General features: G+C 48.8%; 2 protein-coding genes across 6 annotated transcripts in view; one reads left to right on the plus strand and one right to left on the minus strand.

Annotated features, from left to right (window-relative positions):
* Positions 1 to 1,068, plus strand: part of LOC149362145 (uncharacterized) — a 60,373-nt gene extending 59,305 nt beyond the window's left edge. For all 4 annotated transcript variants that reach the window (XM_089572915.1, XM_089572918.1, XM_089572919.1 and 1 more), the window contains one exon: positions 815 to 1,068. In XM_089572915.1, the coding sequence (XP_089429041.1) occupies positions 815 to 979 (165 nt within the window). In that variant the 3' untranslated portion in view covers positions 980 to 1,068. The remainder of the gene's footprint in view (positions 1 to 814) is intronic.
* Positions 1 to 25,258, minus strand: part of LOC149362146 (uncharacterized) — a 234,574-nt gene that overhangs the window by 8,675 nt on the left and 200,641 nt on the right. The gene's annotated exons all lie outside the window — the stretch shown is intronic.

The raw sequence follows: 25,258 nt of genomic DNA on the forward strand, positions 1-25,258 counted from the left end.
TAAAATAGGGGGCGCAATATGGCAGTGATGTATCTCATGCTCCCTCGGGGACACGCATGACGGCAACAAAGGCAAGGCGACATGACATAGCACCTCGTGGGAGCTGGAAAACCGCCGCGCAGTTTTTCGCGTACCGGCATCCCTCTTAACAAAGCAGCTACCGAGACTCTAGTCACCGGAAAAGCATTGAGAGGACCACTTTTATTTTCCTCACACCGCCAGGCTCGGAAGCTATGGCTGCTAAAAACCAATGATGCCATAAAAGCAAGCATCAACATTTGTAGAAAGTTTTCAAGCAGCAGCGTCCTTCCAATGCCCCTTTGCTGTCGTCTGCATGAATGAAGAAGGTGCTTGCCTAAACCAGCAGAAAAAATTACAGTATGCCGCTTCTTCTGAGTGCTAGACAGCATATCGCTGAAATTGGGTATGCGATTAACACTTACAATAACGTCGTGAAGGCACAGGGTAGCACACTGGTGATTGTTAAGCTGGGAGTGTCAAGCAGCAGCTGTCAGAATCTTTTTAAATCCGGTGACGTGGGCAGGTCTGAAAAGAAGTTCCAGTCACTCTACACACGACGATAGCTCAGCGCAACATGGAGTGTCTCCAACTTCAAGCCACAAGGCCAGGACCTGCACATAGTGGCACGTGCATGCATGGCACTTGTCCAAATTTGCTATTTGTAGGCTATCGTGTATTGCATCGTCGAAGGTTACGATACACATTCAGCAAGCAGGAAAAAGTGACGTTGGAGTATTACAAACTAATAAACGCAAGTGTGGGTTGAATGCAAGTCGAGTCCTCACGACCGCAGGTGGTTCCAGGCATTCTAGTGAAGGTGGCAGCGACACTAGCGCTGCTGCTTGGCACAAACGCCCTCACTAGCCAAGTGCTTGGATGGCAGGACCACGCTCCCTTCATGGACGAAGAGCACAACACCACTGCCATGGTCCTCACCAATACCGAAGACATAATTTAGTTTCTTTTCTTGCCTACTTTGTATGAATTGTTCACCTCTTTTGCAACTCATCTTTTAACGAATAGTAATAAATGTGGAACGTCCCCTTATGGATGTCGTTCTCACTGCTCTCCAAAAAGTCCAAGAAGGTCACTTACGTCTGCTAGACTCAACATTAGATAAATGTCACTTGCCGTAACCACCAGAATTTTCGCCAGAAACTCCAACACGGCACGTGGCCTTTCCAGTGTTTATTTCTTTTCTTTGAAAATCGGTGTTTACGCCGGTTTACACCATGAATTATGGAAGCAAAACACACCAGTGTTTCACGCAATTGCTAAAGGTGCTATGCGCAGTTGGCTGAAACAGTAGACATGCTGATCTTGACGGAGCGTTAACACATTTCTGTTGACAGCACCCAACTTAGAAAATGCTTCAAAAGTTTTCCACAAAGGCTAACTAATTTGAAAGGCAATCTAGGGGACAACCGTGAACTGGAAGCCATAGTGGGTGTTCCGTTGCATCTTCTAAGGCAACCTGTCTAGGCACCTTGTTGAATGGTGTAAACATACTGCAAGCTACATACTTAGATCCTCATCTACTCTGTCCATTCCGCTGTCAACATTTCAGTCGCATGCTGCTGGTGCATTTCTCAATTTTTTTTCAGGGCGACACCTCATGCACGAGGTCCTTCGCAAATTAAGCGTCTTACCAACCCCGAGTAACGAGACAGATGTCTGGTAAGAAAGGCCATTGTCACACATTTTGTGCAAACGTTTAGGACCTCATGAGTGCTTTGAGTTTTCGGCTCCCCTCTCTGACAGCATCAGTGCTGTTGTTGTTCAAGACCTAATAAATGATGAGGGCGTTGAACTTATGCCATAGTTTCCGGCAGCTTTGTGAGAGCCGTGGTCCAGTACACTTCGGCATAAGCATAAGCTCAGCCAAATCGAAGCTTTCTTCCTCTCAGATTAAAGAAAGGTTGCGCACATCAACCAGTAAAATGTGCTAGAGACTTTCCTGGAATCAAGTTGGCTACCTGCCCTTAGAGGATACAGAGCTTTGCAGTGATATCATAGTCCGTGTGGGTTTAAAATGTCAGCAGTACTGTTCTAGGTGTCTCCTCGAGTTTTTCTGTGCTTTGAAAAAGGCAAAAGATTAGCAAAACCTCTTGGCAACACTGGTCATCAGCTAGCCTATAGATCGGTGTCTATCAGCGAAATTGGTGCTCTTCGGTTTTAACCAATTCAATGTTTTTAACTAAGCTAGCATTACTGGCGGCGGTGAGCGTTTCAGCGATGTATGCGTGGCCCTGCATCATAAAAACATAAAAATTCCCAGAAAAAACAATTTGGATGGGCCGGAATCTAACCCGGGAATTTCTCTTGCGAACTGAGCACGGAATCTCATAGCCATGATGAATGCCACGTTACTTGACGGAAAGAGGTGAACATAGTCCGTGTGGCAGCGTAGCAACAGCAGTGGTGGCGGAACTTTCCATGATATCATCCTAGGTGGCGTGAACGAACAGAATGTGGATGTCATATACCAACTCCGCCTCCGCTGACGTCATGCAAAGCTACCCCTCGCTCCCAACAGCTTTCGGCAATCTTGTGTTGCAAAGTGGAGCTCGTCCTGTGAATTGCATAGTGAATTCAATTTTATTGCAACTACGACAACGAGAACATCCGCACCGCCGCAGCAGGTGGGCGTATCTTTTTCAGCGCCTGGGGTGCACTAACCTATGCCGGTCTGGGTCTGCTCTTCCGCATCCCTGGAAGGCTTGCGGCCGAAGTATACAATCAGATCATGGACTCTGCTGTTCTTCCTTTTGCCATCAACGGGCCTTTCCCTGATGGGTGCTTTTATTTTCAGCAGGATGGATGCCCTGTGCACACTGCATCCTCAGTGCAAGACAATTTGAACAACTCTAGGATTGCACAGCTCCAGTGACCACCTAAAAGCCCCGACCTTACTATTGAAAATGTTGGGACCTGATGAAAGCAAGACTGGCTTGCTTACACCTGGCCAACACTGATGCAGACACTCCGTGGGCAATCACTCCGACATCATCTCCGACAGGACCAAGCCTTGGCAGAATCACTCTATACTTCCTCTTCCGAAAAGAGTCAAGGACGTGAAGGAACGGTCGGGTCTTGGCAGGAAAATATATATATGATCACTCTGAAATTAAGTGCCGCTGAGGACTAGCAACTTGGTGCACACGGGTTGCGTGGCGAAGATTGGGAGCAAATTAGATTGCTTACAGAACAAGTATCGCTGCCCGGAAAGTTCCGCACCTTCTAAGAAAACAAAAATGCGTTTACTATTTGTTGAGTGGCTACACAGACAGCGTAACATTCGGCAGTGAAGACTGATGCCCATTGTGGAAGCCCCATTATTTCACTCCGTTTTCCTTGCACCACAGCACATCCAACGTAAACATCTTTCTTTGAACCATCTGTATAAAAAGCTGTGAAATTTCTGTATTTTTCGTCAAGTGCAAGAAATTCTTGTATTATATGTTGTTGTGGGGTTTGTTTTTTACGAAACTGCATAAAGGTAAAATCACAGATTGCAGGAAAATTGTACCATGGAGGCAGTGGATCTTGTCTTTGAGCAATGCCGGGTAATGTGTCTAGTATGCCGACATTTTGGCATATCTCTTCAAAACCTAGGAGGAGTGGCTGGATAGCTAGTGGTTTGTTGTTAAACAGCGCTCTTGATAGGCACTTTGTAACTATTTCATTTGAAAATATATGAACACGTGAGCATCATTCTTGTCTGTAAGTGATGTTTCGTTAGTTTCTACATAAAGAGTATAGGTGAAATCCTGTATGCACCAGTGGAAAGACGCAAACCTAAATTATGTACTGGGTCCAGTCGTTTCAGGTACGATTGTCTCGCTGACCCAGATGCTATACATCCATAATCCAGGGCAGAGCGCGCTCATGGGCCAACGGAAGAGGCCGTGTTGACAGTGAGCGCCGTAGGCCGGCTGTCATTCCGTACGCTCACAGGCTTTCCCATCGGTTAACGAGCGTGGCAAAAAGGTACGACGTTAGGGTGGTGTTCTCGGCACCAAAGAAGCTCACTGCAATTTGCCCAGAAGTGGTCCAAAAACTGGCGGCTGGTACCCACAAGAATCGGAAGGCTTGTACAAAGAAACATGTGTCGCCTTTCATTCCTTGTAAAAAGGGTGCTGTTTATCGATTGTCACTGTCTTGTTGTAAACCGTATATCGGGCAAACGTGGCGCTGTGAAAACGTAAGGCTCTTTGAGCACCGCAACTTACTCGGCAGTGACTCGCGAGACAACCTACCCGCACACTTCCGGTTTGCAAATGCACCCCCCATTTTCCCGAGAACTAATGTGCTTTTTCGCCGCCAAGACAACGTGACCCGGGAGCTGATGGAAGCCTTCTTTATCAGAAAAAAAAAGGCAACCGGTGCGTCAGGGAACCTTCAGTGGCCCTGTCAGATATGTAATTCAGATACTTGAGCAACCGGGTGCACACGCGTGCCGCTCTTGTGTGCACCCGCCTTGCACGCCTTGCACGTAATTAAGGATAGTTGCCGGGCCAGTTGGTACATGATCTCAGCGCTGTGTTTGTGGGTGTCTTCCTTCTTCGTCCCGTGTTAGCGCGCTGTTTTACGGTGAGATCTTGCACGTAACCAGTTGCCCCGTGGTTATGACGTAAGCAGTCTTAGGTGGTTACTGTATATATTCTGTCCCGTTTTTCTTATAAACCTTAGTTGCGAGTCAGCGCTTGTAGTGTCTCCCCTCTTGTCTGTGTTCTCTAAGCTTGCGCTGTTGTTACACCATGAATTCACACCAACTAGCCCCTTCCCAACTTGTCACTCCCTTCAGTACTGCCCTTGAGGTGCTGCAGGTACTTGTATAAATAAATAAATGCATGCATGGATGCGCAGCCCAGGTACTGCGATATCTGGTTCGTTTACTGTGGCGAATGCGCTGGCTTTTATTTCTTAGGACAAAGTATGCAAAACACAGTAATCTTTTTCTTCTACTAAAAATCATGTAATTCTAGCACTGAAGTTGAAAATAAATGTGGATAAGGCAACTGGAGCGTTCTTAGTTAGCTACACAATTGAGTGAATGAATGTAATCTACCTGCTTATGATATTGTTGTTATTATTAATTTATTGTAATGCTGCAGTTTGGTTCCTAGTGCAACGGCCGCTTGATGCAAAGCGCAAAGCGAGGCGCGGCCAGCCACGTCGCGCCGCCGACAATGGGCGAGCATGTCCTGGCGGAGTTTACAGTCGCGGCCGCTGTTTTCGGTGGGGGCGCCACTGTTCGGGGACAGGTCCCGGGAGTGGACTCCCGAAGCGCTCCTTGCTTCGTCGTGTTCGAGCGCGTTTCCCTCGTGTAAAACCGCGTTTGCGTCGTGTAAAACCGCGTTTGCCTTCCATATTCAATGCAAAATAAAAACCACTACTACTACTACTACTCACGTTCCTCATGTCTGCAGTGCTTTCTTTGGATTTTCTGCTGTGCGCGTGAGTGAGCACGTTTGCCTCGCGTCTGCGGTGCTGGATTTGGACTTTTCGTGTGCGCGTGAATAAATGTTTGCCTCGTGTCTGCCGTGCACTCTTTGGGCTTTTCGTGCATGCGTGTGTGGAGGTCAGGTCAGGGACGTGTATGGGGCGCGATGCCGCGCATCTGCTGTGTGCCACTGTCCGTCACAAACTCCAGAAAACAGTCAACTGTGAGATATCATGAGTTTCCCTCTGAACTACAGCGTCGAGAAGCGTGGCTGAAAATATCGCTCGCCAAGGACTGTCAGGGAAAGGAACAAGTGGGCGCCAAGCGACAGGTCTCTGGCATGTTCCTTGCATTTTACAGAGAATGACTACAAAAAGTAAGGTCAAGGAAGGTTCTTCGTCAGTGAATGGTTCCTTGCTTTCTTGTATGACCATGCAATAAAAGTGTCAAGTACTTTGTGGTTTTCTCGGCTGCAGGTGGGCTCATGAAGTTCCACAACTTCAGCTATAATTATCGTTTTTTTTTTCTTTTTTTTATAAATTGCAATAACTTGTGTATATAAGAGCCGAAATTCGACGTGACACGAAGCGGAAATTTACTGCGTGTGACCAGCTGTGCGTGTCCGTCTCATTCACCGTCTACATGGGGTAGCGAGGAGTGAATAAAAATCAGGGAGCTCTTTGACGATCTAAAGTGCGAAGAGGCGAAAGCCTTTAACCGCCTCTGTCGGTGCCCTCTGCTTGGCGACTGTTAAAGATCGTTTGGCGACTCTTGAACGCTTCCGTACGGCATCGCGAGCGCGTTTCGTAGCGGGCGACATTGGAGCGCGCGCGGGCTGCATCCTTCCTCGATCAACGTTCAGAGAGCACCTGAGAGAGCTCTGGGTGATACGACCATTGTGCAATCTTTTGACGTCAGTGCACATGCGCCGTTGTTAAACCACCTGAGGATTGCGCATGGGGCACTGCGCATGCGCAGTGTGCGCGTTTAGTAGGTATCATTAACTAATCATCATTACTGTTCGTACATCTACTACTACACCATTAACTATCGTTACTGACTTTTCAAGTAACCATTAATGACAGCTGCCGCGGACGCATGGACGGACGGACACGCTGGCGAGTCATGAGCCATAAAAGGCTTACGCCTTAAAAGTAGATCGAAAGCTTCAGGCGCATTAATGCAACATCCTGAGGTACAGCCGCTCGCCCGGTCGTGCATCGTATAGGCGGCCGTTATGGACAGCGTTCAGGCATACACTTCCTACCTGCTGCGGTGATTGTGACATAATCGGCGTTTTCAATGACTACTTAAAAATGCAGTATTTAATAAGCAACCAGAAAGCGCACTGTTTACGCCTCAAGGAGTGAGCAACGGGCGCACCGACGCAGCTGTCTCGGCGTTTCCCTGCGAGGAGTTGTCCCCGAGCAGTGGCGCCGCGGCGGGCGCACGGAGAACTAGGCCCAAGACGCCGTTTCTGTGCGACGTGGCGGGCCGCACCTCGCTTCGCGCTTTGTATCTAGCGGCCGTGCTAGTGCGCTCTATGAACTCCTTCCAATATAGCACCCGAACTTCCGTGTGCTAGAAGAAACGACCATCCAAATCATAAAATAGTTGGACGGTCGTCCCTTGCAAGCCTATTCTGTTGACAGTTGATTAGAAAAAGCATGAAACGCAGTAGTGTTTTCTTTTGGTCGCGAAGACGAGCGCGCTTGTGCAGCAGCAAGCGCACAAAGCATGTTGGCGCACGCCCTGAGCCTTTGAAATGGGCCTGGCAATGGCGGCTGCCGTAGAAGACGGCGCAGTTGTCTGCACCCTCAGCGGAGCGCCTGTGAGTCTAGGCACCATAAGCGGCACGAGCGCCGCGGACGGCATGATTGCTGTGCGTGTGCGGGGCACGTCTGACGGCCCTCTTTGGCTCGGGATCTGGCCGCGTACGAACGTGTCGTGCGGCGCACCGCTCCTCGCTGGCGGGGCGAATGGCGAAACCTCGTGGGGAGGAACGTTCTCCCGCATCTCGTCCTGTCTGGCCGCGGAGTGTCCCCTGCCCTAGCAAACATTCGCTTGTAACCGTGATGGTGAGTCGGACATCCTCAATTACTCAGAGTGTTTTGTTTCTAGCTGGCGTTTGTGTGGTTGCAGCAATAAATGCCTTGTTTGTGCCAGCCGGGTGGGTTTCCTTTTTCCCTCAGAGCAAGGCCCGCCATGGTCGGCGTACGCTCGGTAGCGTATGCGATCACGGGGTGGGGTCCGGCTGTCTTGAGCTGTGTCAGACACAATTAAAGGGACCATGAAAAGAATTAAAAGCCGCTTGTAAATGTTAGAAGTGATGCTCAGAAGCATTGACACCAAGTATGAATCTTCGGAACTGAGCCGGCAATTTATTATGAATTTTTAAAAATCGTGTTTTTTAAAATTCGCGGGCCGCTTGGTGTCTTCGTAGGGAGCAATTCTGAAACCAAAATCGGGAAAACAGACGTCACTAGTCCCATGACGTCGGCAGGCCACCACACGCTGTCATTCGCTAGAGCCGCGGCAGCTTCGACGTCACGGGCACACTTCCGGTAGCGGTGAACATCGTCTGCTCGAGCGGCCGCGCGACCCCCTCGGGCAAGCGCGAGCGAGGGCATTGCCTTCGCGCGTATGGTTTTAATTTACCTCTGCCGCCTCTTTCTGTCGCGAGTTCGGGAGCCAAGAAAGCGCAGAGACCGGAGAGACGCTGCCGACACACGCTGCTCCTCGGGAGTGCGACAACCGGAAGTCGTAAACCGAACGTCAGCGAATGACGTGTTCATGGGCGGAGCCCAGTCCCGGAGTTGTTTTCTTTATTTTTTTATGGTACCCCGCGCGTACGAGTTGAGGGGGGAGAGGAGGAGCGTGATTTTTAATCGCCTATAACTTCGTTGTTATTGATGCTAGCTCAAAAATTCTTGCGCTGGAGTGACGAGTGATGGATTGCCTATCTTTACGTAATCTCAATAAATTTGTTTCATAGTCCCTTTAAAAGGAGAAAACGTACTTATTTCCCCTTTTAAAGACCCCCACACTCCAAAGCGACAACAGGGGCAACGTCCTTATGCTGTCTCAGAAAAGCAGGTGTTCAATCGCCGTTGACGTCGAAATTCAAGGTATAGCTTTGCATATGTGGTTAAGACATAGATATTGCGGCATCTGTGACATCGAGACAACTGTTCAAGAAACTTCCACAGCCTTTTCGGCTGCCCTGCTGATCCTCCCCCGCAGGGACAGCCCGCGTTATCAAGTTGGGAGGACTGGGAGGTCGCCGCCAACAAAACCGCCAACAAAAAGGCCTCCCTATAGGAGGCCTATGGGACCCCTTTTTGTTGGAGGTTGGGGCTGTCATCACAACGAATCCGCGCTATAGAAAAACTTCGTTCAAGTGAACAGACAAGCCTGCAGAGTGAACACCATAACGATAGGCCTGTATAAGGATATGGAGCGCACTAGCTCCTTTTTGTTGTATAGTTTGGGGCTGTCATAGACTGGCTTTCTCCCAAAAGGACGGTAGGCAGGGAGTAGTTGTAAGCTACTTCGAAGACGACGACCTATGACTTTTTTATGCTGATAAACAAGACGATTCGTGGAGACGACAGCCCCAACCTAAAACAAAAAGGCGGCCCTTTGTTGTAGGTTTGGGTGGTCATCACCACAAATCCGTCTTTTTTACCACCATGAAGAAGCCATAGGTCGTCGTCTTCGAAGTAGCTCACTACTTGCTGCCTACCGTCCTTTGGGATAAGTCCATTCTGTGCGGTTCGCGTTAGGCGATTACTTCCGCCAGAAGCTCCAGGTGGTGCACTGACAACAATCGCGCATCTCCATCTTGCTTGTGACACGCTTTACACTCGCACTAAAAGGACGTCTTCCAAGCCGCTAATCGGAAATTGTAACATACCTCCTGCTGATACAGCATGATTGATTCGAGTGCAGAACACACGCGTTTCCAAAGCTCTGCCTTGTTAGCCAGGCCTGCGTGACAAACGCCCTTGCAGTGTATGTCCCGTACTACATAAACCTCGTGTGTCAAAAACCCCGTGCCAGAAAGCTTGCGACAAAAGCCTCGTACCAAAACGCATTTGCCCAGCAGTGAGTTTGGCGAACACACTACACTTGGTCCGGCAAGGCGAGTGTGTAGTCTCAGCAGCCGTGCTCTGCTGTACCGTGCTCCGCGTCAACCCCTCGCAGTTGTTGACGGAGCAAGCGTCGTTACTGGAAAGAAACGCGCAACGCACCGCTTCACCACGACGGCTAGAGCAAGGGTTGGGTGCCGCGCTAAAGATTTTTATTACAAACCCCACTGCGTCCAGGGCGGGTGCGCCCTGACAACTTGTACCCACTCCCCGCAGCAGAGGCACACAGGTCTGTCTCCTCTTTCTAGCCTGGCCTTGGCTGCAGAAGAACCTTGGATTGGAACGGCCTCATGTCAATCGCCTTCGCAGAACTGTGACGTCAAAAAGTTGTGGCCCGGTTGGCAGAACTGACAACTTTTGGTTCTGAGCAGGTGTTGTTGGTCCCGAGGGCTCCTTCGCCGCCTTTCTACCCCGATTCGAGACGCCTCGCCGGCCCTCACAGGATAGAAGAGGGGAAACGCTTGCGCTGAATGACTTAGGCCGGGTGGCAGGAGCGCGCTCCAGGCGCCAGTGAATCCGGCCGGTGCCTCATAATAGACCTCTCCCTGATGTAAACAGTGTGACGTCAAAAAGATGTGCCCCGATGGGCAAAATCGTCGACTTTCGGTTCTGAACCGGTTTTTCAGGTGCCGAGCACTCCCCCACCAGCTTTGTTCCCTAACTCGAAACGCCTGGCAGCCTTTCTTCTCCCAGTGTGAGCCTTCTCGGTACGGCGCATGTTTTGCCCATCGGACCAGAAACACGTGCTACGCGGCCGGGCGCCCCTCCCCGGCCGCTAGTGCAGTGTGTCGCGCGCGCGATTAGTCCGAGACAGGACGCTACGTGCGCGCGGCTATGTACATAGAGTTTACATCTTTTGTGATCGTGCGGAGTGGCCGCTCGCGCGCACTTATTTTCGGACAATGCTTGGACATTAGCGCGCGAGCGGTGCGAACTTGATTACTTGTGTATTTTGTAAATAGTGTACAAAGCTCTCCCCTGTCCTTTCTTGCTGTCGCTCCCGTCTATACTTCTCCTCACTATCATCTCCCTTTCCCTTTCATTTCCGCCGGCTGCAGCTCGGGTGCTTAAGATATTAGATAGCAATTGCCGCCGCCGGCAACACTCTTTTGCTTCACTTTTATTTTTTAAGTAAACCACTACCACCACCACCACACGTGCGTTGATGACGTGTGTCTTGAAGGAAGCCAGTTTTCTTTGCACGTGTTGGCCTGCCTGCAAATCTGTATGCGCAGTCGCGTTTTTTTTTCTTTTTCAGGTGAGAAAAATGTAGAGCCTAAGATGTGCATCCCAGAAAATAGTGAAAACATTTTTTTTTTCTGCCAACTTGAAGGAGCGAAAATTGCTAATTGTTCACGTGCACTCAGTGGAGCAGATTGTCAATGAAAACGCTGTTACCTCAATGGGGAAGTGTGTGTCCTAAGTGCATCAACTTGAAATTCGAGGCCAATACAATGGGGTTTTGTTACGTTTTGCGCTAATAATAATAAACACAATCTTTATGCGAGCATAAAATAAAGTGCCTCTAAACAGATATGCGAAGCTGAAGAGATTGCCGTGCATGCGGGAACACTTTATTTGCAAGCAAACATTTTGACTTAGAAGTTACATTCAGCCAGAGCAATGCCTACTCCCGTAATATCTTAGAATTTCATGAAATATTGAGGAAAATAGATGTGTGTGTAAATTATAGCAATTTTTTTCACGTTTCATGACCATGCACACAAAAGCAACCGCTGTGGCAAATGCTATTTCAAGGCCGGAATGCGAAGACAATGCAAGCATGCTGCTGCTGTATGCTTTTTTGTAAACAAGCATGAGGAACCGTCCTGAGCAAGAGGCTGAAGCGTTCGTCAGATCTGGTAAAATGTAGAGTTCCGGCCCCTTCCAATTAGGTTTTTTTCATAACCACGCTAATGAAAATCTGGTCGTAAATGTTTATCAGGTAGACGAGCACCATTTTGAAAATATTTATCGTCTTTCTTCTAATTTGTGAATACGGATCGACACTAACGTCATTTTATGTTCCCCTCTTTGTAAACCAGGTCAAAAAACAATTTGCGATGTAAAACCTGCTTCCCACATAACCTTGCTGAATTATCCTGAAGTCCTTGATGGTGTTGGTGAGAGGGTTTCGAAATCTGCTGAAAAATAGCTCTTAGACGAAATGTTTTCACCGATGTCATCCACAGACCACGCAGCCAAAGGACTTCCTACCGGTTTCCAAGAAATTTCACCGGAAGCTCTCGGCCCCTCGTGTTCACGGAACTATCCTGAGTAGTAGTAGTAAGTGGCTTTTTTTGTAAATGAAAAAGAACGTAAAAGGATTCTTGCCAGCCCCGGCATCTGCTATCATGAATTCGATATATGCAGAAATTAACTCCCACTTGCCATGATGAGCACTTTTTCCCCACATCCCGGTGGGCAGGTTGTGATGACTCTGCAAGGTCACGTGACCGAGGTGGCCCACCTGCCTCCCAGGTTGCTTCCCTCGGTAGTCATCGTGAATTTTTCGCTCACAGTCAACAACGCTGATGACGTCGCCGAATTTTCTGCGACGCGAGCTCCTTAGCGCTATTGCGCTAAAGCTCTCCAAGACTATTTCTATCTTTTTAAGAACTCCAATGAAGTTGTGTTTCTCAAAATCATCGTCACCAACATTGCGGAAAAAATATATACGGTAAGTAGGCGAGGCTACAGTTTTCTTTCGCGATTTCCTCTTTTTACAATGATCTGTTTTTAAGGAAATCGCACATTTTACCTCCCTTTCGCGAATATGGGAGGTTATTGATCCCCTATACTGAAAGGTCCCGGTTTCAATTGAGAATGCTGCGGCCTCCTGCAATACGACACGACCAGGCCAGATGCTCCCTGTTTCTACAGACCCACTTAGCCTGCTGAATCGAATCGAACCGGCGCCTTCATTACTGTCGAGTGTGACGACGCCATCGCCGAAACTAACCTTTCATTCTGTTGACGCAAGGCGTATGTGCGGCTCGCAGCCTGTCCACCTTCACAATGGATATTCACAGCTGCTTGAGACCAACTTTACGCACCAGCATCGGCACCTGTTTCGCGGCGCATTTACCGAACACATCTCCGCTCTTTCCGAGTGCTTCTCCTTAGAAACAGACATTATGCTGCCATTATGCATGGCAGCATAATGTCTTTTGTTGCTTTGTGTACGTGTTTGCTGTTGCATTGGTAATGCGCACACTAGTGTGTGCTCTTTTTATTCCTGCTCAGCAACTTCCCGTTTTCTTCGCCTGGATTCTTGGCATTCCCTTCTCCGAATCGGATGCTGCCAAGCCTACTTAAGCGGGCTTTGGACCTGGCTTTTCGCTTTGTGAGCTTTATTTTCCTTACTAATGCGTGTTTATGCACGAATTCGAGGAAATTAAGATTCACTCGCTCAACAAAGCAGCAAGGAGCGGTGCTTTGTCTCTAACAATCCTCCTTATTCCTTGTTATTCGAAGCTTCGGCTTCAAGTGCGGTGTCCCATTTTCCTACGATTTGCAACGTTTACGCCGAGTGCGGACAAGAGCTTCTTTTTCTTCCTTTCTTCCTTCCTTTCTTTCTTTCTTTCTATCAGGTATCGGTAGCTTTCGCCTTTCTAGGTCAAGATGACTGCTGTCCGCCACGCCCTGTTTCTGGGCGCCCAAAGTGGCAGAGAAAAAATGGGGAGGCACTCTACGCGTTCACTGCGCACAATCGACGCCAGCTGTTCGCATCAGTTGCCAGCCGCTCTATGCGTTCGTGCGTAAAGTATGTTCATTTGCTTTTCGAGCGTCGGAATCCCAGAGGATCAGGCGGAACCGGCGGAACCGGCGGAACCGGCCCGCCGTGGCAGGTGGCAGTTAAATTGAGGACTGGTCGCAATAGTTTGCTTGTGAAGAGCAACCTGGATCTCACAATTCGCGCTGGTGGCTGTGTGAAAAACGGTCGCCCGCCGCGGCAGTGGCGCATAGCTGAGCCCCTGCACCACTGCCACAGGAGTGGTGAGAGGACTCCAAGTGATCTATGAGTGTAAATCAGAGTATGCCCACATACATTGGAATTAATCCATAATACCATCGCGGCATATCCTCAAGCACGAGCTTAAACTTTCCCCTCCAGGATTTCAGGACCTATTTCTCATGGCCCATTCTTGTTTCTTTCCTGTTATTCCCTACTTTTGACGCGTTAGTACCCACATGTCGGAAAAATTGTCCGGCGTTGGCGACCTTTCGAAGCCTCGCAGCCTCGGTGACCTAGGAGGGGACACCTTAGCTACGTGTGGCGTCTTCACAACCTGTCCACCGCATTGTGAAACAAACTGACCACCGTGGCAGGTGGCCGTTAAATTAAGGAGAGGTCGCGAGAGGTTGCTCGGAAAGAGGAACGTGTCTTGCAAGCCCCACAAGTAGCATCAGCTGCCATCGCAGGGCAGTGGGGCATCGCTTAACTGCTGCAACACTACTTAAGGAGTGGTATGAGGACTCTCAGAGACCAGCAAATGTAAACTCTAGAATTACCAATTCCGCATATATGATTATTAACAGATTAACGCCATTGCGTCATACCCTTCAGGCGGAGCTTATGTGTCACTGCCCCCCCCCCCTCCCAGTTTTTAACGCGACAGCGCTAAAGGCTCCGTTCACAAGAATATCGGGTGTCGGCGTTCTGAGCGAAAAATCACCGGCATGGCTCTGGCAAATGGTCCATAGAGAGCAACCTATTTATTTACTTCTTTACACAATACTGCAGACCTTTTGCTAGGTCAGAACAGGGAGGGCACAAACATGTAACATGCAATACAAGAAGAATCAGTCAAGGGTAAAAAATATGCACGACAAACAGAATTGGAGGATATGCCCATACACTGTCGAAAACGCGTCATGAAGCGCCTTCATGATGTGATGAGGTCCACCTGCCTAGGAGGCAGGTGCGCCACCTAGAGGTCACGTGACTCTGCGGCGTCATCCACCGTGACAGGTGGCAGTTAAATTAATGCCTGGTCGCTCGGGAAGAGCTACCTGCGCCCACCGCTGGGCCTTGCGCCACTGCCCTCGCAAGGCAGGGCAGTGACGCATCGTTTAACCTCTGCGCCAGGAAGAGAATTAGTACTCCCAGGAATCTATCAATGTAAAGTCTATAATTACCGATTCCGCATACACGGGGAACTAATCCATTAAGAAGAGAAGCGTGTTGCGAAACTGGGTCTCCACATCATTGCCCGAGAGTATAACACCACATAACCACAACACGTGCGTGTATTTGTCATTCACTCTCAGTACAGCTCTCAATAAATTTACAAATACATTGGCACATTTCTGACATCATCGTCATACCAATGTGAAAAAAGAGCAGTTTTGATTTTTAAACTTTCCGTGCATTTCGGCCACCACTGCATGGAACAGGCAGACCTGACTGATCACTCCCCGAACCCCCCAGGTAAAAACTGAAGGCGTACCTGAGAATGTTGAATTTTTATTCAGTTTTTGGATAACGTGTCCACTGCAGTGGAGCCACTTTACCAGCTCCTAAAGAAGGACCAAAAGTTGTCATGGTCTGAAGAATGCAGCGACTGTTTCCGCTCCACCAAAAAGCTGCTCACAAGCAGCGCAGTGTTGACATTCTACGACGTCAATAAGCCGATCGGCATCCTTTGCCACGCCTCATCTTATGGCCTGGGAGCTTTTATTTTTCACGAGACAACAGACGGCAGCGAACGTCCCATAGCTTTTGCCTCTCGAACGCTGGCAGCTGCAGAAAAGGAGTATCCGCAATGTGAGTGCGACGCTTCGGTTCTTGGATTGAAGAAATTCCATCGGTACTTATACGGCGGGGAATTCACACTTTATAGAGACAATCAGTCATTGGTAGGCATCCTAGGCCAGGACAAACCGACGCCTACTTTGGCCGCAGTGCGCATGCAGCGTTGGGCCATGCTGCTTGCTGCTTACAATTATCGGCTTAAGTATCGCAAAGGCAAGAGCCTGGAAGTAGCGGACGCGCTCTCCAGATTACCGCAGGCTGAGAAAGAAACTGATGTAGCAGAAGAATGCCTAGCAGTGTTCGAGAGCCTGCCGTTATATGCTGCGGATGTTGCTAAAGCCACAAAGCGGAACCTGACTGGAGTCGTGTGTGTGAATACTCACAGAATGGTTGGCCAAACCAATACCCCGAGGAAATTAAGGCGTATCACGTGCGCCGTTATGAGCTGTCACTTGAGCGAGGATGCCTAACATGGGGTACTCGAGTGGTAATACGGGATCAGTTGAGGGAACGCGTGTTGAATTCGCTTCATGACGAACACCCAGGTAGCATCCGCATGAAAAAGCTTGCCAGAAGCTTTGTGTGGTGGCCTGGTATGGATCAGGCTATCGAGATGTACTTGAGAAAGTGCATAATCTGTCAAGCAGTCCAACCATCTGCCCCACCCATGCCGCTCCATCCGTGGAACTACACGTCCAGGTGTTGAGAGCGAGTTCGCCTTGATTTTGCTTGCAAAGATCCTAATGTGTTCCTTGTTCTAGTTGATTCTTTCTCTAAATGGGTGGAAGTTTGGCCGATGTCATCAATGTCTGCCACCAAGACAATTGAAAAACTAAGGACTGTCTTTGCTGCCTACGGACTGCCTGAAGCGTTAGTCAGTGACAATGGGCCGCAATTCACGTCTGCAGAGTTCTCTAACTTCTTGGAGAACAATGGTGTAAGCAAGTCCTTACCCCGCCATATCACCCCGCGTCCAATGGTGCGGCAGAACGCACCGTGCAGACGATGAAACGATCGCTGCTAAAGCAACTCATGGTACGCGACGACACTCGTGTGCGCTCGCTTCAGGAGTGCCCTGATAATTTTCTTGTCGCCTACAGAAATACACCAAGCAGTGTGACGGTACAAACGCCTGCGTAGTTGTTTCTAAAGCGTCAACCGCGTACAAAGCTTTCTTTGATCACACCCAGCTTTGTCGGTGATATGCAACAAAAACGAGTTGACATGAAAGAAAAGCGTGATGTGTCGCGTGGTGGTGAGCGTGCGCTTCGCGAAGGTGATCGCGTGTACGTGAAGACAGTGCGCGGTGAACATGCCTCTTGGGAGGAAGGGGTGGTGCACCAAGTTGTGAGTGCTGTGACGTAAGTTGTGAAAGTGCAGGCAGGGGCACCTTCGATTCACCCACGCTGACCATCTACGGCCACACTATATGGATCCTGCGGCAACCTCACAGCCACCATGTGCAACAGAAGCACCAAATGGACTGTCTCCACTGAGCGGTCCTCTGCGTAATGAGGGGACCCAATCAGCGCAAGCGTCACAAGAAAGGAATCTGACCACCCTTCAACCTCCGCTAGTGGATGAAGAAGCGCCAACCTCTGCTACTGCAGACCTGTCACCGCAGCAAACTCCCGGGCAGCTGCCAGCATTGGGGCCGACGCCACCTACTGCGGGGGAAGAACCACCGCTTCGTAGGAGCGCTCGCTTGCGCAGGAAACCGGACTGGTTCAGACACGAGAACACGAGACACGAGTAGGGCCCGTGGAAGGGGGGAGGGGGGGGAGAAAATGTGATAGCGCGACGCTGGTTGTGAGTGACGTCATTGCGGTCTTGTGGACCATTACTTCGTGCGGCGAGATCACGACGCTCGAGCCTACATATAGCTGCGCGCTTTCAATAAACGTTCTTCGTTCGCCGTCCACGTCTGGCGTCAGTCATGTAATGTTATGTACATTACATTATCATTAATATAAATATAATGAGATGTTGGAGTCAGTAGACTGGGTTACATGTAGAGTAAATGCAACGATTTACATGGCAACGGCTCCTGGCTTAGGCTGAGAAAGAACACTTGTACAGTCAGGGAGACAGGATATTATGGCCATATTATCTGCTCATCTCGAGCAAACACTACCTTTTCAAGCAGAATTTGTAAAATTCGATTTCCAGTATGGGAGCTATGATATCGTAGAATAAAAAGAAATTAAAAGTAAGCCGTTTTTTTTATTTTTTTTTATTTATTTACTCTCAGGGCCAAAGCATTACAGAGAGGAGTGGGGTGATACACAACGAAAACAGAACAGGTAACGCAGCACTACAATGTAAAATGAATTACAGCATTCTTAAAAAAGTCGTCGTTTGTAATGGAGGCGATGGAAGCGTGCGAAGGTGGTCCCATTCCTTAGCAGTCTTGGGGATAAAAGAGGCGAAGTGTAAGTTGGTGCGACTGCTGGGTACGCCAACTTTGAACTGGTGGTCGCTGCGGGATGAAATGTAAGATGGCGGTACAAGCAACGTGTCTCTGAGATGATGGTTTGAATGGTAGATTTCGTGGAATAGGCATAGAAGGGAAATTCTTCGACGAATTGAAAGATCCGGTAAGTTTAAATTTGCTTTCATTTGAGTTACACTTGCAGTTCGATGATAGTTAGACAAAAATGAAACGGACAGCCCGATTTTGAATGGCTTCGATTTTCAGAATGATTGAGTTGAGAGGAGGGTCCCATAGAGACGACGCATATTCAAGTTTTGGCCTGACTAGTGTTTTGTACAGTATAAGTTTCAAGTTAGTGGGCGCCATAGAAAAGTTGCGACGTAAGTAACCGAGAGTACGGTTAGCGTTACTTGTGACATAGTCCACGTGAGCTTGCCAGGAAAGGTTACTGCAAATATGCACACCAAGGTATTTGTACGTGGAAATATGGGTTAAAGAAGTATCACATAATGAATAATCACAGGAAACTTGAGTAGGTGAGTGACGGGAAATTCTCATAAACTTGCATTTATTTACATTCATGTGCCGTTTAAGTATGGGACAGGCATATATGCATATGTGCTCTGATACAGCTTTGAAGCAACGTTTAAAGTTATTTTCACTCATCAGTAAAATCTAGTACGGCTCAATGTAAAGGTAACCAGTTCCCAAGGGAGCAAGCAAAAGTAAGCATTGCTAACTGCTAACTGATGTTCATACCACTCAACATATGCTGAATATTAAAAGTTCTATTAGCTGCGGACTATTAACGGTTCAGCAAAATATACCTACTTCACTGCCAGACTGCTTTCAAAGAAAGAAATTAACTGAGGCATCGACAGGCATCAGAAATTTGGAAAAGACCAATATGAGGTTAGGCCGAACAATGCCGAAGAAAAACAGAAAAGCAATGATGGCTTCTGTCGTTTCTGGCATCTCTTTGCTGCAACTTGAAGTTGACGGCTTTTGTGTTTAAGATGAATCGGCAGCCCTGTTAACATTATCGTGAATATAGAAAGGTCCCATGCATAAGTATGCATTTGTAGCACGCTGAGCCACGTCATGAAGTTGATATCTTGCTTAGCTGAAGAGACCATAAGAGAGAAGCACCAAGGAAAGTGACACAGGTAGGCAAATTAATTCAAGCTTAGCTTTTTCAGTGCACGAGTTTAGCTGGCTAGACCTAGCTTGTGCAGTTGTGCAAGTTAGCCTAAATGCAAATGTATACCATCCGACAAAACTATTCTGTAAATCTGCACCGGTATTACTTGAAATAGATGGAGAGGAAAGTTCTTACGAATAAGAGAACATTGCAGTAATGACTGAGCACGTCATTAGAACAATTTATTTTAACATTAACTATATCTAAACTGTACTAAATAACAATACTTGAGTGGTGAGCTGACATGATATATCAAGTAGGAACTTGATGAGTTTGTAATTTACTCATAAGAAATAATTCACCATTAGCATCCAAGCGCATTCATACGGCTTCGAATGAAAGCTTTGTAGGTTTTCTTCGTAGTTTTATGGCTTCACTTGGGTTTATGCTAATGAGTAATTACTCCCTTATCACAAATCTTCGCCTTGGGGTATTTACCTAAATCAGTGGCTGAACATTACCATTTACTGCATGGATTCTGCAGCGACTAGCTCAAAGGATAGAGGTTAGTAAGCCCTGCGAGGTAGGAGGCCGTTCCAGCCTTCTGTAGAAAAAACAAAAATGAATTTTTGAAGTGCAGTGGCACGAGCTAATTGAGGCACAGCAGTGCTTGTGTGACTAGTGCCGAAGGACCACGCGTCAAAACAGATTAGTTCGTTAGGTGACGGTAAAGAGTTAAAAAAAACCTGCAGTTTCTAAGCGCCATGAAGAAATTAGAAGATTCACCTTTAGTGCTGTTACACTGGACCTTCAAAAATAGTCTGTATAAAACAAGCGGCTGAGGTCTGAAGTGATTCCAGGATCCTAGTCAAGTTAGATTTATGCCACATGCCATTACAATAATCAAGCTGATGCCACACAGGGGATTTGAACGCAAGTAACTTGGAAGACGGTGATACTAAGGACACGTCATGGTGTAAATATCCTAGGTTGTGGGTGGGTGTAGGAAGATTATTAAGTGAGTATTTGGACCAATGAATATACCTTTGTCGGAAGGCCTTATAATTTGGCAAAATGTAATGCTGACAATTAAAAAAAATATTAGTGCATTCTTAGTAACATTTCCCCCCGCGATGGCTCAGTGGTTATGGTGCTCGGCTGCTGACCCGAAAGACGCGGGTTCGATCCCGGCTGCGAATTTCTTTGAATTTCTTTGGAGGAGAAATTCTAGAGGCCCGTGTACTGTGCGATGTCAGTGCACGTTAAAGAACCCCAGGTGGTCTAAATTTCCGGAGCCCTCCACTACGGCGTCTCTCATAGCCTTAGTCCCTTTGGGACGTTAAACCCCATAAACCAAACCAAACCTTAGTAACATTAGCAAACAGGCCATTCCAGAGCATGCAAAACATTGTTTTGGAGAATTGAAATCCTGGTATCGATTGCAAGATGGCAGACCCCATATAGCTATCAGTGAAGGCACGTCACAAAACACTAAAGGGAAGGTCATAATGTGGGTAATAAAAAGCTGAGGCCTAAGAGAATGCCTTGGGGGACGTCCAAGATTGCAGGAAAAAGCAGGATGCTTAAGAATTGGCAAGGGCAATCAGCCACGGCTGTCTGTTTAAGCTTGTATCCAGTTTAGGGCTATCGTATGCAAGTTAAAGCACAAGAAAACCAGCCTTACGTAATTAAGAGAATCACATGTTTTTCAAAGCAAAGAAAAAAACATCATAGGGGGATATTGCAGTCAAGGTGCATGTCATGATGAACAAGAGAATGTTGGCTACTGCAGAAATGTTTTGCAGAAACTTGCCGATTTGGTTGAAACAACTTAATGAGCCAAAACATTCTAGCAAGGTCACGAGTACGAAACCTGTTTGGCGATTTGCAGCACATGCCAATGCCACAAATAGGGCCATAGGTGCTGGGTGATGAAGGGTGAGAAACACAGAGGAGCCAAGTTATGATGAGGCAGAAAGCTATCTGCACAGCATGCACTAGATATGTCTACACACTGTGCTTCCTGTCCTGCTTTTGCTCTCTGTACATTTCACAGAACTTGATCATGGTGTACTGTGGGGTGAACCGGTGGCAAGTGGGTATGTCGAAACTGTGCTAAGGGACGACGACAGAGCAAGAATTGCTACCCTGTGCAGTGGTGGTGTTCCCGCAGTTTGTGTTCCTAGCGTAGCTTTACCAGCTCCACACGGCTCATCTTGCAGTCTGCAAGTAACCATGTCTGTAGCAAGCAGTCACAGGCAAATTAAGGTAGCAAATAAACATATTGTTACGGGGAAATACTATTTACATTTATTTACAAGCGGTAGGTGAATAGTTACTAGCGGCGAGCAGCTGGAAGCACCAACGCCTTCTCTCTTCTTCTTCTTCTTCCTGCGACCCTTTCACGCGGGAGGCCACTTCGACTTCCACTTCCTCTTCGTCGGACGTGTTTCTGAGAATTTGGGCAAGGGAACTGTTGCACCGCTGCAATTTTAGCTGGCTCAGGACGTACACCGGAGGCATCGACGAGATGTCCCAGAATGGTGAGTTGCCGGCGGCCGAATTGGCATTTGGACGAGTTGAGCTGGAGCCCAGCCGTACGAAAGACAGTCAGGATACTCCTGAGACGTTCAAGGTGCGAGGCAAATGTGGGCGAGAAGACAACAACATCGTCAAGGTAGCACAGACACGTAGTCCACTTAAATCCGCGAAGGAGCGAGTCCATCATCCGTTCGAAAGTAGCTGGTGCATTACAAAGTCCGAACGGCATCACTTTGAACTGGTATAAACCGTCGGGTGTGACGAAAGCTGTCTTTTCGCGGTCTTGCTCGTCGACGGCGATTTGCCAATAACCGGAACGAAGGTCAATGGAAGAAAAGTATTGAGATCCGTGGAGACAGTCGAGAGCGTCATCGATCCTAGGGAGTGGGTAGACGTCTCTTCTTGTGATGCGGTTCAGGTGGCGGTAGTCGACGCAGAAACGCCAACTGCCATCTTTCTTTTTAACAAGGACGACTGGAGAGGCCCAAGGACTGGACGACGGTTTGATTATGTCCTTAGCGAGCATCTTTTCGACTTCCTGTTGTATCACTTGGCGTTCGGAACTGGACACCCTATAAGGCCGGCGGTGCAGAGGAGTGGCGTCACCAGTGTTGATGCGATGCTTCACAATAGTCGTACGAGCTAAAGGGCGGTCATTGAAGTCAAATATGTCCTGAAAAGATGCCAGAAGATGGGTAAGCGCCTCGGCTTGGTCGGCAGAGAGATCTGAAGCAATCATATTGGCAAAGTGGTCAGGTCTCGAAAGAGCTGTGACATGATCGTCCGGAGAGGACGATACACAGTTTGTGACTGCGGAGATCACGTATTCATCGGTAGGGGACAGCGTGGCGAGGCACATGCCTTGAGGAAGCGTCTGGACGTGCGCACTGAAGTTGAGAACAGGTAACCACGCGCTGTTTGCCGAGACTGCGACAACCGTATGGGCAAGGGCAACATTCTTTGTGACGGGCAAATCAAGGACAGGGGTGATGATATACTGGCCGTTAGGAAGAGGTGGAACAGATTTAAACAATACGTAAGTAGCGGCTTCAGGTGGTAAGCGGGTGAACTCGGCAGTACAGAGACGGTGCACAACTGGGGCAGGTGGTTCTGAGAGGTACGGTAGGTCCAACTCAACACTTGTAGCACAGTCAATAAGGACTGCGTGCTCACTAAGGAAATCAAGGCCAAGTATGATGTCATGAGGGCACTGATTCAGAACGGTAAAGAGGACGGTGGTTTGGCGGTCAGAAATCGTCACACGAGCAGCATACAGGCCGAGGACTGGGGACGTTGTGCCATCGGCAACTCGAACAACGGCTGTAGGAGCAGGCGTCAGTACTTTGCGGAGGCGGCGTCGTAGGTCGGAACTCATCACAGAAATGTGGGCGCCCGTGTCAACCAGAGCAGAGACGGCAACGCCATCCACTTGTATGGTCAGTAAATTGCGCGGGGCACGAAGAACTAAACGAGGATTTTGGAGCCGGGTCGTATCTGCAGCATCACCTCTGGACGCTGCAGAAATTAATTTTCCGCCTGTGATCGTCCGTAGGGGCTGGGAGAGGAAGCGCGCGGTCGTTGCGGCGAACGGGACTGGCAGCGCTGTGGAGATGGTGAGCGGCTGAAAAGGGGCGGCAGGAAGTCGGTGGTGGGTCTTGACGTGTCTAAGGGTCGCGAGAAAGAGCTTGAGTCTGCAGCGTCGGGGCGATAAGGTGGGGTCGAGTAACGGGTCCGCTGGGAGGAGTACCATCGACTATGGCAATGACGGGCGATGTGGCCGACACGGGAACAGTTGAAACAGATAGGCCTGTCGTCGGGCGTACGCCACTCGGAGGGGTTGCGCGGTCGAGGAGCGGCGTAAACAGGCCGGACAGGGTATAGACGCTTTACAGCGCCGTATCATGGGGGCTGCCATCTTTGATCACGTGATCACGCCGCCATTACTCGCCTCCTGACCGCTCGGCGCGCGCCTCGTCGCGAAGGCTGCTGCGTCGGACGGTTCGGTTCCGACAGGCAGTGTTTCGGCTGATACGGTTGTAAAGGAGGGGGAAGAAGACGTCACTATGGTGTGGCCAAAGCTTGGAAGGACATGTGAGAACCTTAATTTGATCACTTCAGGCGTGAAAACGCGATAGGACTTCATGTCGCGTAGAGCCGCTGAGCTCTCCGCCTCTTCGAGCCAACGGACAGATCGCCTGAATGCTTGTCTTTGCATGCGCTGAAGGCTCTGCTTAATATTTTTTTATTGTGATTATATAAAACGGCAAGGTTGAATGTTCCTGCGGCCTTACAGGTCGTTGTCCTATTGTGTACCTGCATGCAGACACTACTGTAAAACGCTCACATGCACATCGCATGCATTTGTTTACAACCTGTTAACGGTGCTTAGGAAACCTGAAATATTTCCTACTGGTTGGTTAAACATAGAAAGGCGACAAAAATAAATAGACACACAAAGGTTGACTATCATGGTAGCTGTACCATGCATCAAGCAGCCGTCACAAGCTGGCGTGCAATCATTTCGAAGGATTCCGCGATATAATTGTTATAGCGTGTGCATGGCAATGCGTTCATGCTAGACCAATTTCACAATAACGTCAGCCTCATATAAAAAATTTTGGTACGCTCGATATGCGGACATGGAAATGCCCGTGGTCTCTTTGGATGTAATTAATCAGCTTCACTCTGAGCGTGCGAAGTCACTTTTAGTGAGTGTCGCGCATGGACCGCGAGCAAGTGACAACCGCCCAGCACAGCAGCCGTAAACCTAATGCTGTAATCCGAATACGGTCCACGGAAACCACGCTACTTGAAGCGAAATTGAACAGTAGCACCAAGACGGCGTGTAATACACGGACTGACGGTAAGCGTTGTCGGCTCGCACGGCAGTGCGGTGCACAATAAACAGCAGCAGCATGTAGGAGCGCAAGTCGACTTTTTTTTTTTTCGTTCCTAATTCGGCTTCGAGCGCTCCCTTTACTAATGGCCACACACCATCACTTACGATCAATGGGGACTCGGGACAGTGCACAACAACTGAAAGCACGCCGTCATGGTTTCGGTGGCGGAACAGCTTCTTCATGCGGCTGTGTTGTGCACTTACCCTCGCAGATTTTCCGAGATCGAAATCTTTTTTTTATTAGCTATCTAGCGCTCGCGAACGTGTTTGTTGCGTTCGCCAGTTCGGAAAGGGTGCGTGTCGAATGGGCGCGAACATTGGCTTTACCTACTTGTCCAGTTCGGTTCCGTGAAGCTTGCAAACGGCCACATCCCGCACCTTTAACTCTCTGTCGCAATTCCTGCAATCCACAACACAGCGCGTGTTTCCTCTACCTTTTAACATCGTAGAAAGAACACATTCGGCAACCACCCGCGAAATTTCCACTGCTGCGTTGAAACGTACACGCCGGCGACTTACGAGGCCAGTAATGGCGCCGTGTTCCAAGCGCATGTGTGGCGCCATCTGGTCTCAAACGGAAGAACTGCGCGCTGTAAACGGTCTATAGAGGAGGGACTTCGGGTACTTGGGAGGGATGAAGAGCGGCGACAGAGGTCAAACCCAAGTTAGCAATTTCCTGGCGCACGACGGCTTGAATAAGAGGAAGGGGCAGGGGCTGGTTGGCAGGGGCTGGTCGTCGTCCCCAGAGAAGGGTCCAGGATCACAAGGGTGAGTGAGGACCACCGAGGACACTGATGCTGCCGAATCTGGAGGAGCGGCTTCCGTCATTGTAAGCCGTGGAAGGTAGCGGCGGCGTGAAAGGTACGT

This window comes from Amblyomma mixtum, chromosome 2, assembly GCF_055824585.1.
Source record: "Amblyomma mixtum isolate Tamu chromosome 2, ASM5582458v1, whole genome shotgun sequence".
NCBI lineage: Eukaryota > Metazoa > Arthropoda > Arachnida > Ixodida > Ixodidae > Amblyomma > Amblyomma mixtum.